The sequence below is a fragment of the Betta splendens genome, chromosome 8 (genome assembly GCF_900634795.4).
Source record: "Betta splendens chromosome 8, fBetSpl5.4, whole genome shotgun sequence".
Taxonomy (NCBI): Eukaryota; Metazoa; Chordata; class Actinopteri; order Anabantiformes; family Osphronemidae; genus Betta; species Betta splendens.
Window position 1 is genome coordinate 16,159,507 of NC_040888.2, and position 12,790 is coordinate 16,172,296.

Genomic DNA, 12,790 nt, shown 5'->3' on the forward strand with positions numbered 1-12,790 from the left:
AACCAATGCAGAAACACTAAAACATTGTTTTTGAGCTTTTCAGGTCATAAGAACACTAGTTCAAACCACCGCATATGCAACTGTACATTTAGGGTGTATTGAGCTGTTCGACAGTATTCTGGCATCAGAACATGACCATTAGAGGCTGCTCTGATGGAAACCAATGCAGAAACACTAAAACAACGCTTTTGAGCTTGTCAGGCTGCAGAAACACTAGTTTAAACCACAGCAATTGCAACTCTGCTTTTATGATGTATTGAGCTGTTTTACAGGAGCCTGGAATGAGTACATGACCATTATATGCTGTAACGTTCAAAAACCAATGCAGAAACACTACAACATCGTCTCTGAGCTTTTCAGGTCATAAGAACACTAGTTTAAACCACCGCATATGCAACGGTACATTTAGGATGTATTGAGTTGTTGGACAGTATTTTGGCATCAGAACATGACCATTAGAGGCTGCTCTAATGGAAACCAATGCAGAAACACTAAAACATTGTTTCTGAGCTTTTCAGGCTGTAGAAACACTAGTTTAAACCACTGCAATTGCAACTCTGCTTTTAGGTTGTATTGAGCTATTTGAAAGTAGCCTGGCATGAGAACATGACCATTAGAGGCTGCTCTGATGGAAACCAATGCAGAAACACTAAAACATTGTTTCTGAGCTTTTCAGGCTGTAGAAACACTAGTTTAAACCACGGCAATTGCAACTGTACATTTAGGATGTATTGAGCTGTTTTACAGTATTCTGGCATCAGAACATGACCATTAGAGGCTGCTCTGATGGAAACCAATGCAGAAACACTAAAACATCGTGTCTGAGCTTTTCAGGCTGTAGAAACACTAGTTTAAAACCACAGCAATTGCAACTCTGATTTTAGGATGTATTGAGCTGTTTGAAAGTAGCCTGGCATGAGAACATGACCATTATGAACTGTAATGTTAAAAAAAACTATGCAGAAACACTAAAACATCTTTTTTTGACCTTTTCAGGTCATAAGAACACTAGTTCAAACCACCGCATATGCAACTGTACATTTAGGATGTATTGAGCTGTTTGACAGTATTCTGGCATCAGGACATGGCCATTAGAGGCTGCTCTGATGGAAACCAATGCAGAAACACTAAAACAACGTTTTTTAGCTTGTCAGGCTGTAGAAAAACTAGTTTAAACCACGACAATTGAAACTCTGCTTTTAGGATGTATTGAGCTGTTTTACAGTAGCCTGGCATGAGAACATGACCATTATAAACTTTAATGTTCAAAAACCAATGCAGAAACACTAGAACATCGTTTTTGGGCTTTTCAGGTCATAAGAACACTAGTTCAAACCACCGCATATGCAACTGTACATTTAGGATGTATTGAGCGGTTTGACAGTATTCTGGCGTCAGAACATGACCATTAGAGGCTGCTCTGATGGAAACCAATGCAGAAACACTAAAACATTGTTTTTGACCTTTTCAGGTTGTAGAAACACTAGTTTAAACCACGGCAATTGCAACTCTGCTTTTAGGATGTATTGAGCTGTTTGAAAGTACCCTGGCATGAGAACATGACCATTATGAACTGTAATGTTAAAAAAAACAATGCAGAAACACTAAAACATCGTTTTTGAACTTTTCAGGTCATAAGGACACTAGTTTAAACCACAGCAATTGCAACTCTGCTTTTAGTATGTGTTGAGCTGTTTCACAGTATTCTGGCATCAGAACATGACCATTAGAGGCTGCTGTGATGGAAACCAATGCAGAAACACTAAAACATCGCTTTTGAGCTTTTCAGGCCATAGAAACACTAGTTTAAACCACGGCAATTGCAACTGTACATTTAGGATGTATTGAGCTGTTTTACAGTAGCCTGGCACGAGAACATGACCATTATAAACTTTAATGTTCAAAAACCAATGCAGAAACACTAAAACATTGTTTTTGAGCTTTTCAGGTCAGAAGAACACTAGTTCAAACCACCGCATATGCAACGGTACATTTAGGGTGTATTGAGCTGTTTGACAGTATTCTGGCATCAGAACATGACCATTAGAGGCTGCTGTTATGGGAAAAATTGTCTCTTCCTTATTTCTATGTGTCTTCCTTACTTCTATGCAGTTATTATATGATTTATGACTTATGTTCTGCAATTAATATCTTATGTTTTGTCTTACTGTATGCATTTGACATTTCACCTAGATTGTTCAATGGTTGTCTCTGCCTGATAGACTCTCAACTCTAGCTCCCAAACCCAAGGCCGGGGTGTTGTGTCTCCCTGTATGTTGAGACTTGGTGCTCCTTTCTCACAGATGCAGGTGTGAGAAAGTAAAACTCTTCACGCACTGCGTCTGGGAGGAGATGGTGCATGTAATTTGATTGGGCCAGACAGACATTCCACCCTAGTTGGACAGAGAAGCTAAAAGGCAGAAACAACTTGAGGATTGTGTGATCTTTGCATTATACCTCCGTGGTGTATGTTCTGATCTCCCCAGCTGGCTTTTTATTTGCTTTCCTCATTATTGTTATTTTCTTTATTATTTCAATAAATCGCACAAAAGGACAACTCTCTCTCATCTGCCTTTATTGCAAAAATTCCACCACAGAAATTGGCGTTGTCGGCAGGATCCCGCGGCAGGTCGTCTGGACGGCGTGATCAGGGACGGCGGTCCTGAGGACTAGGTTCGCTCAGCCTCTAAACCTCTACAGCAGTTCTGAGTGGGAGGACTGCTCACCCGTCTGGATCGCCTCTGACGAGATCCAACGAACTCAAAATCCAACCTCTACTCTGCCCGGTGAGAGAGATTCCGTTTTGTTGCGACTTATTGAGGAAAAAAAAAGAAAACGGGTTCGAAATTGGTTTCATTACTTGGCTCTGATCATTTGGTTTAGGGAAAGTAAGGCAAATAACAATTAATTATAAAACATCCTCAACTAGACTTTAACAACGACAAAAGAAAATATAATAATTAGGACCAAACAAATTTAAAAAAAAATAAAAAAAATAAAAAAAATAAATAAATAAATAAAAAATTTAATATTCGGGTAAAAAAAATTAATTAGGTCAAAGTGTGCCCTGGTGGTCGAGACGGTGGTTGCTAAGGGTTGGCTCGTGGAACCGAGCTTCCGTCTGTACTGAGGATACAGACATGTTTTTCTGATCTGTGCGTGGTCCACACGTGGGGGACTGAGTATAAAAGACGGCTTCTGAAAGAGGGAGTGCGTTTGCAGAGTGAAGTGTTTTCAAGAGACGAGGGCCCCGGGCCTAGAGGGGCCTAACGTTGAGGAAGTACTTCGTGAAAGACTCTGTCGCCAGATCGGGTTGGTTCCCTTTTTACGGAGACGTCCGATAAAAAGGCATTTTGGGAAGGTTCCGGCCGGAACACATAAAAATCTAAGGCAGAAAACCGCCGGGACTCTGAAAGATGGGTTCGGGGCAATCTAAGTCTCCACCACCAGACTGCAGCATTACAAAATTAATGAGACGTAAATATGGTGATGAGTGCGTGTCATGTCTTCACGACTGGACAAAACTTTATGGGTTTCAAGAGGGTGGATCACTCAGTGTGAAGGACATACGTGCTTTAAAAGAAAAATTAGAAGAAAAGGAGAAACAGCTCCGTAAAAGCAAAACAATTAAAGTTAAAACTTTAGAGGAAATTGAATTAAATAATAGATGCCTTGAAATATGGGTTAAAGAATCCGAACGCAGGGAAAGATTAAAATGCCAAAAAGAACTAGGAGGGAGAAAGGATGAGAGTGGTGACGTAGCTGGCAGAAAAGATAACAACTCTGTGGAAGCTTGCACACCGCCACCATACACACATACACACACACAACATGATGAGAAACAGAGCGCTCCCACTGTTTCTGCTTTGTATCCTTTTGCAGAGCTGAGCGCGATCAAGGTGAATCCCGACCTGGACTCCTTCTACGTCAGCAGGAGGGCCGGGCAGGGTGGACAGCAGGACCAACAGCCTGACCAACAACAACAGCCTGATCCACAGCAACAGCCTGCCCCATATCAGCCTGCCCCATATCAACAGCCTGGCCCACACCAACAGCCTGGCCAACCTCTGTTATCAGGAGCTGCAACATCAGCTGCAGAGCAGTCAGAGCATGTGGAGGACAGTGTAAATGCCACACCAACTCCTGGAACGGAGGCACGGATGTTCTGGACCGATTCACCTGTCGGCTTCATTCCTACATCATCCACTGCCACAGGCTCTGCCCATGCACCAACTGCCACTACGAGTGCTGCCTCTGCAACTACCAGCGTTCGTACCCTGAGGAGCAACACACCAGTAGCTCCAGAAATCAGCTTGCCCATGGTGGAAGTGGCCGGCCCTGAAGGAAGCATGTTAGTGCACAGACCATGGACTAGCGCTGACATAGCTGACTTTGCTCAAAATCTCCCAGACATCACTGTATCAGGAAAGACATTCGGTGCCAACCTTCTGGCTTTCTGCCAGGAGTACAGACCCACTGGAGCTGAGATCCGTCGCATCCTGGCCAAGCGTCTTTCAGCCTGTGAATATCAAAAACTGACTGGACAATTGCCTGATGTGACACTTGCTCTCAAACACAAAGACTGGACAAACAACTTAAATGATGGATTCGTTGCCGCAGTGAGGACGCTTGTCACCCACCTCGAAACTGCGTTCCCCGATAAAGTCTGTATGATTAAAGTCACCACATGCAAACAACAACCAGAGGAATCAGTTGATGACTTTGTTCACCGCCTCACCACTGCATACAACACGCACGGAGGAGGTCACCCTCCCCCGGAAGGAGTGGGAGGACTTATCTGTTCAACATACGAGAGTCACCTGTGTGAACTGGTGATGAAAGGCTTACTCCCTGAAGTTTTTGACGCCGTGAAGCAGTCATACATCGGATGGAAAGAAGAAGCGCGTCTGTCTGACCTCACAAGACACGCACGCCATGCTTATGACACTCTTCAGCAAAGAAAGATGGCGAAGAAGGAAAAACAACAGAGCGAACTGTATCTGCCATCCTTGGAGATGTTCTCTGCAATGCATAACAACGGCAGAGGCATGGGAGGCAGGCCCCGCGGGCGCGGGAGGGGGAGAGACCCCAGACGGGACTGGCCCAACAGAGACGTCAGAGCCACATTTGGAAATCCAGGGAATATTTGCCATTATTGCGGCGAACCAGGACACTGGAAGAAGAACTGCCCTTTGCTACGCCAGCACCCACCCTCCCGGGCACTCTCGTCAGACTGACTAGAGGAGGAGCCCAGCGAAGGTTTCCGTTCACATGATGACGTAGACGGTACCGCACAGACACACACACACTCGATCACACTTGATACATGCTCAATCGATTCAAATTCATGCTTGCCTGCTTGCAATGAAGACTTGCTTTCTGCTCAAAATATCCCACAGAGTGATTCTGAAAAGAATAACAAACAGCTAAATGACAACTGCTGCATGACTTTACAGTCAAATGGTTTCAAACAATTTCCTGAGTTTGCTCTGACGGTTCAAGGTGAACGTATGGTGTTTTTAGTAGACTCAGGAGCAACAAATTCGGTAATAAAATCTTCCATGTTTTCCAATCCACCTAAAATGAGTGGACGATTTGTGCACACTATAGGTTCGTCTGGCCAGACAATAAAAGAAAAACTTACTGTGCCTCTATCTTGTACGACATCAGACGGCAAGACACTCAAACATTCATTTTTGCTTTCAAACTTATGCCCAGTTAATCTATTAGGAAGAGATCTCATGTGTAATTTAGGTATTTCACTGATTTCCACTCCGGAGGGAGTGCAGGTCACAACCACAGACAATGTAAATAATTTTTCTTTTGTTTGTGTTAATTTCAGCTCAGAGCCGCTGCTCTACTCTTATCGGTGGCTGCTGAAGGGAGAGGCTGTAACTGAGGCCCTCATACAGGCTGCTCGACAGCTTGTTTCCTCACAGAATACGACCTTTAGAGACGCATCTGACCTGTCTTGTACAGCACATGTGTCCACTGGTCCTGATGAGGAGTTTGAAAAATCATGGTTACGCACACATGCGGACAAACTGACCTCAACCTCTCTTTTTTGGGATGAACATAGGTCTGCGCTTGCGATTTCTCTCACTAACGAACAAGAGAGATTTGTTGATGCTTATTCTACAGATCCACATGTCCTTCTGTCAAAACATGACGGAGACAGATGGCAGGACTTGGGTCCTTTCGTGGACAGATGTCAACGGGAAGGAGACTGGCAAACGACTTCCGACCCGAATGTGATGTATTCACCTACTTTGCATGCTTACAAAAAACTTTTTCAGTCTAACTTTCATGCGCAGCGTACAGTGCACTTGGTACCTCAACATTCCACACACACTCCACACCACGTGTTTTTGTCGGAGGACGCTCTGACGCAGTATCCAGCCTTACAGGAAGTTCCAGCTTCCCTGTGGGCCACACACAAATATGATGTAGGTTTGATCAAAGGATGTGACCCAGTGGTCATCACGCCAAAATCTGACTACAGACCATGCAAACCGCAATACCCTTTAAAGAGAGAAGCAATTGAAGGAATAACACCGGTGTTTAACTCTCTTTTGAAAGCAGGAGTCATCGTCCCATGTGACAACTCTCCAGTGAGGACTCCACTCTTCCCAGTTAAGAAAATCAGAGACAAAGGACAGCCAACAGAATGGAGGTTTGTCCAGGATCTGCAAGCAGTAAATGCGGCGGTCCAACCACGCGCGCCTACGGTACCGAACCCCTACACCATTCTTTCTCAGGTTCCGCCCAAAGCTAAATTTTTTTCAGTAATTGATTTGGCTAATGCTTTTTTCAGCGTGCCCATTCACAAAGACAGTCAATTCTGGTTCGCTTTTGAATTTAACGGAAAATCATACACCTTTACCAGACTATGCCAGGGATATTCAGAAAGCCCTACCATCTACAATATGGCACTGAAGGACAGCCTGGATGATCTTGTCTTGTCTCCAGGCACCGCCCTGCTGCAGTACGTTGACGACTTGATGATCTGCAGTGAGGATCAGGAAACTTGCACAGCAGACACGATCAAGCTGCTGAAACACCTGCATGCTGCTGGACACAGAGCAAGTCTGTCTAAATTGCAGTTTGTTCAGACTGAAGTTACCTTCCTAGGTCACATCATCACCGCTGAAGGAAAATCCATTTCACCTAAAAGAGCTGAAGCTATTCAGAACATGCCTAAACCATGCACATACAAACAGCTTATGTCCTTTTTAGGCATGTGCTCTTATTGCAGGAATTTCATTCCTAACTGCGCCGTCTTGGAGGCTCCGCTTAGAGCTCTGATGCAGACGTCTTCTGCGTCCACCACCCGCCTCACGTGGACGTCTGAGGCTGAACAGGCGTTCACAGACCTCAAACTTGCTCTTCAGTCGGCTCCTACTTTGGGTCTGCCTGACCCTACGCGACCTTTCACCCAAACAGTGGATGAGAAATCAGGTTGTATGACCTCTGTCCTTTTACAGGATCACGGAGGGCGTCCACGCCCTGTAGCCTATTTCTCTGCTAAGCTTGACCCAGTCGCTGCGGGGCTCCCACGATGCCTCCGAGCAGTGGCTGCGGCAGAGAAAGCCGTGCTGGCATCACGTGACATTGTTGGCTATTCTGATGTCACCCTGCTGGTTCCTCATGCCGTGTCTTTGATCCTTTTGGAACAAAAAACATCACATCTTTCTACAGCCCGATGGCTTAGATACAACACCATCTTACTGGAAATGCCAAACATTACTGTCAAAAGGTGCAATGTGCTTAACCCAGCCACTTTGTTTCCAGGCCCTGACGATGGCGAGCCTCACAACTGTGTTTCGGTCTTGAACCAGGTTTGCACTCCGCGCCCAGATCTGTCGGAGGTGCCAATTCCTAACTGTGACCTCGTTCTCTTTGTTGATGGCTCCGCCTCTAGAGACCCTGCTTCGGGCCGCTGTCAGGTTGGATATGCAGTCTGCACCTCTCATACTGTTTTACAGTCTGGCGCTTTACCAGGACATTACTCTGCTCAGGCTGCGGAGTTGATCGCACTGACCGAAGCCTGTAAATTGGCTGAAGGGAAGTCTGTTACTATCTACACAGACTCCAGATACGCTTTTGGCGTCACGCATGACTTTGGTGCTCTGTGGAAACACAGAAAGTTTTTGAAATCTGATGGCAAACCTATCTTGCATCATGATAAGGTTGCTGATCTGCTCGACGCTATTCTGTTACCAGCTGCAATTGCTGTATGTAAGTGTCCCGCACACACTGGGGGCACTGATCCCATCTCTGCTGGAAACACACGCGCTGATGCTGCTGCGAAGACAGCTGCTCGACATCCCCTTCCCTTTGTTCCCTGCCTCTTATCCTCCACCTCTACCCAACCTCCCTCTCCTCCCTCTGCTCTCCCGGATCTTCAGACATTCTCTACCCCACAGGAACGCAAGCTCTGGCTGACGAATGGCGCCACCAGTAGCCATGGCGTTTGGTATGGGCCCGACGGCAAACCTTGCCTACCTAAACACTTTTTCCCTCATTTCGCGAAGTTGACACATGGATTAGACCATGTATCAAAGGGGGGAATGTTAGATGCTCTTACAAAACATTGGTACACTAAGGGATTTTCAATCTATGCGCAAAAATACTGTGAAGCGTGTATGACATGCGCCCAACACAACCCAGGTAAGACGACTGCCAAACCACTGGCAGCTCACCCACCACCGGAACAGGCGTTTGACCATTTAATGCTGGACTTCATCGAACTAACGCCGGCAGAAGGTAAAAAGTATTGTTTAGTGATTGTTGATATGTGGTCAAAATGGGTGGAGGCCTTCCCAGCTAAACATGCTAACAGCCATGCAGTTACCAAAGCCTTGCTGACAGAAATAATTCCCAGATGGGGGATTCCATCTAAAATCAGCAGTGACAACGGCTCACATTTTGCAAACCAAGCCCTCGAGGAAGTGGGAAAGTTTCTGAACATCGACATCAGAAAGCACTGCTCTTACCACCCTCAAAGCGGAGGGGCGGTAGAGAGAGAGAATGGCACTTTGAAAAACAAACTGGCTAAATGCTGCTCAGAGACTGGTCTCAAGTGGACTCAGGCTCTTCCCATTGTGCTCTCATACATGAGAATGAGGAGAAGGATGAGAACAAACCTCAGCCCGTATGAGATCCTATTTGGTAGACCTCCTATGATGGGACTCCACCCTGAGACTGAGACTAGGATTTTACCACCTACTGAAATGTGCGAAGACGCAATGCTACAGTACTGTAAGAACTTATCCTCTGTTCTGTCCCAAATCTCCAAACAGGTGAAAGCGGCTCTGCCCAAACAGGCGACAGAACCACTGCACATCATTCAACCAGGAGACTGGGTGATCATTAAGGAGCTTCGCAGGAAGCACTGGAACTCAAAGCGGTGGCAAGGTCCCTTCCAAGTCCTTCTGACGACCAACACGGCTGTGAAGATCGCAGAAAGAGCGACTTGGATCCACTCCAGCCACTGCAGGAAGGTCCCGGATCCAACAGACGACCCTCCATCTCCATCTACACCACACGAGAAAACCACCACTGACGAAAAGAATTGAGAAGGCCGACCCTCGCTGTGCTCACACACGCACTGAGGCGAGGCTGCGTTGACCGTTCAGCTGAAGGTGCGAGCCAAGCGCCGCCTGAAGCTGCGCCGGTGAATCACACTATCAGACCATACATCTACACACACGCTCCTGAGAAAACACACACACGAGCAGCCTTGAGTTGCCGACGCTGGACGACGTGTAGACTCTTCACATCACGGGGAGTGACAGTGACTCAGACGACATTGGGAGGAAACCTGGCGGTGATAACGAATCCCAAGTGTCTCTGTGATCAGCTGATCACAACCTGAAGAACCCCAACGAACTGTCAAGGTGTCAACACACAGGTTGGAAACAATCTAACACCACTGTTCAACAGGAAGAAGAAGACATTGAATGTGATCCTGTTGTTTTAATCTTTACTTTAATATTCGCTCTAAATTGTGTGGTTGATTTACATGTATGCCTCTCTGTGATTTTATCCACTATTTTTGAACAAAACATTTTACATTTCCACTTGATTTACACTTTCGCACAAATTTTTATCTCCCTCTGACGCAAAATGACATCTACCAGACGAAGCAAGATAAAAATGATTGTCATATCAACCATTGCGGTGACATGTGTAACCCTCCTGTATCTCTGGAGGACTCACACATTTGTTCATTATAGATCCAAGCGCGATATTAAGGACCCTAAAGCCTGGCAGCTTGCCCAAAACTATGTAAATCAGAACCCCACAGGAAACTTATGGTTAGCGTACCTCAAGTACACATCTAAAACCCTCACAAACAATTCATGTGTAGCATGTGCTGTAGCCAGACCCGATCTCATGGCTGTGCCCACTCCCTTTAACAGCAGTGAGTGTTACACCGAGCGACAACTGCAGAATAAAGACACCGAGTGTAGATACACTGCGGACCCCAGCACTCCGAGATGTGATCCGGCTTGCAAAATGCGCGCCTTGCACAATCTGGGCAAGGGTATGGAGATGTACAGTCCCGTCACACATAAAAAGGTCGAGGTGGCCGACATCAAGATAATGGAAAAGGAGCCTGCGGCTCCCTTGTATTACACGGTGTGTACCACGTGTCAGTTTGAATGTTTCACCTCCAGTCTCGACGGAGGAGTGGATGTAGGCCACTTTCCCAATTGCCACCTGACATGGGACGTCTCCAACGCGCACGGACTTAACCCTGAAAACCAAGTGATCCGGTTTGCAGTTCCGACAAACGCGGATGCCGTCCCTTCGCCCTCATATACATATAGGATTAATAATGTCTCACACGTTGCCCCATCCTCCACTGACTTAGTCCAGCAAAGGAAGCCCTTGTCTGACATGTGGTGGCTCTGTGGGGATCACCCCAGGGCCACCTTACCAACCAATTGGACCGGCACCTGTACTCAGGTAATGTTCCTCACAGGGGGAATACATCTTCTACCCTCAGCTCCACAGAAACACTCACGCACCAGGCGCGGGGCTCCAGGCGGTTCCTTGGACCCCGAGCTCTACATAGATGCAATAGGCGTACCACGAGGAGTGCCGGAAGAGTTTAAGGCTCGCAACGAGCATGCGGCGGGGTGGACGAGTGCTATTCCCTTTATGGGCCCCATAATAGCGGTTAACAAGAATTCGGCCTGGATCAACTATCTTTATTACAATCAACAGCGTTTCATCAACAAAACTGCAGGCGGTATGAGAGGCATGTCTGGGCAGCTGGCTCCTACGTCTCAGATGGCTTGGCAGAATAGAATGGCAGTGGACATGCTGCTGGCGGAGAAAGGAGGTGTCTGCGTTATGTTTGGAGAAGCGTGCTGTACTTTTATCCCTAACAACACTGATTCTAATGGCACTGTGACAAAGGCTATTGAGGGCCTTGAGAGTCTTAGAGACGAATGGTCTAGAAACTCCGGCGTTGGTCCGTCCCCTTGGGGCTGGCTAGACCAAACTTTTGGAAAATGGAAATCAATTTTCATGTCGGCAATAGTCTCGCTTATCATCTTCATGGCCGTGATCATGTTGCTTGGTTGTTGTGTTATTCCTCTGATTAGGGGTCTCATCATGCGTGCGACATCAGCGGCGCTTTCGTACCAAATGACACAATGCACTACATTCAGGAATCCGGACACCGACTCACTCATTGATTCTGATGCTGACTCTGTAGAGGATGATGTTGACGTTGATAACGAGGACCACAAAGATAACTCCACAATAGTTTGAATTACCATATAATCTTCTGCCCATTTTTGCTTAACTGAACATGAACTAATTGAAATTGCTTATAGGCTTATTTCCCTTTCTTTCCAGAAGCTCATACACAAGGGTTATTCTAGTATAACTACCCGCAAAAACAGCTCACGATCTTTTATCCCTACGCCATTTACATTTTGTATAAGCAATACGATTATCGAATCACATGTTTGACAATTTTTATTCTTTTAGTGGTTGATTAATGTGTAATCAAAAGGGGGGAGTGTTATGGGAAAAATTGTCTCTTCCTTATTTCTATGTGTCTTCCTTACTTCTATGCAGTTATTATATGATTTATGACTTATGTTCTGCAATTAATATCTTATGTTTTGTCTTACTGTATGCATTTGACATTTCACCTAGATTGTTCAATGGTTGTCTCTGCCTGATAGACTCTCAACTCTAGCTCCCAAACCCAAGGCCGGGGTGTTGTGTCTCCCTGTATGTTGAGACTTGGTGCTCCTTTCTCACAGATGCAGGTGTGAGAAAGTAAAACTCTTCACGCACTGCGTCTGGGAGGAGATGGTGCATGTAATTTGATTGGGCCAGACAGACATTCCACCCTAGTTGGACAGAGAAGCTAAAAGGCAGAAACAACTTGAGGATTGTGTGATCTTTGCATTATACCTCCGTGGTGTATGTTCTGATCTCCCCAGCTGGCTTTTTATTTGCTTTCCTCATTATTGTTATTTTCTTTATTATTTCAATAAATCGCACAAAAGGACAACTCTCTCTCATCTGCCTTTATTGCAAAAATTCCACCACAGCTGCTCTGATGGAAACAAATGCAGAAACACTAAAACATCATTTTTGAGCCTGTCAGGCTGCAGGAAAACTAGTTTAAACCACAGTAATTGCAACTCTGCTTTTAGAATGTATTGAGCTGTTTGACAGTATTTTGGCATCAGAACATGACCATTAGAGGCTGTAACGTTCAAAACCAATGCAGAAACACTACAACATCGTCTCTGAG

General features: G+C 45.7%; 1 protein-coding gene across 3 annotated transcripts; it reads left to right on the plus strand.

The window, feature by feature from the left end:
• The first annotated feature begins 5,236 nt into the window (after positions 1–5,236).
• Positions 5,237–12,544, plus strand: LOC129604481 (uncharacterized). 3 transcript variants are annotated; one of them, XM_055510895.1, is made up of 3 exons: positions 5,237–5,286; positions 6,583–6,728; positions 6,970–12,544. In XM_055510895.1, exons 2-3 carry the CDS (start codon positions 6,668–6,670, stop codon positions 9,576–9,578), a joined length of 2,670 nt encoding a protein of 889 aa, XP_055366870.1. In that variant the 5' UTR covers positions 5,237–5,286; positions 6,583–6,667; the 3' UTR covers positions 9,579–12,544. The 3 variants fall into 3 exon arrangements, with proteins under 3 accessions (XP_055366870.1, XP_055366869.1, XP_055366868.1); XM_055510894.1 differs by lacking the exon at positions 5,237–5,286 and adding an exon at positions 5,644–6,446 and having other exon boundaries at positions 6,580–6,728; XM_055510893.1 differs by lacking the exon at positions 5,237–5,286 and adding an exon at positions 5,644–6,446.
• Positions 12,545–12,790: the final 246 nt, after the last annotated feature.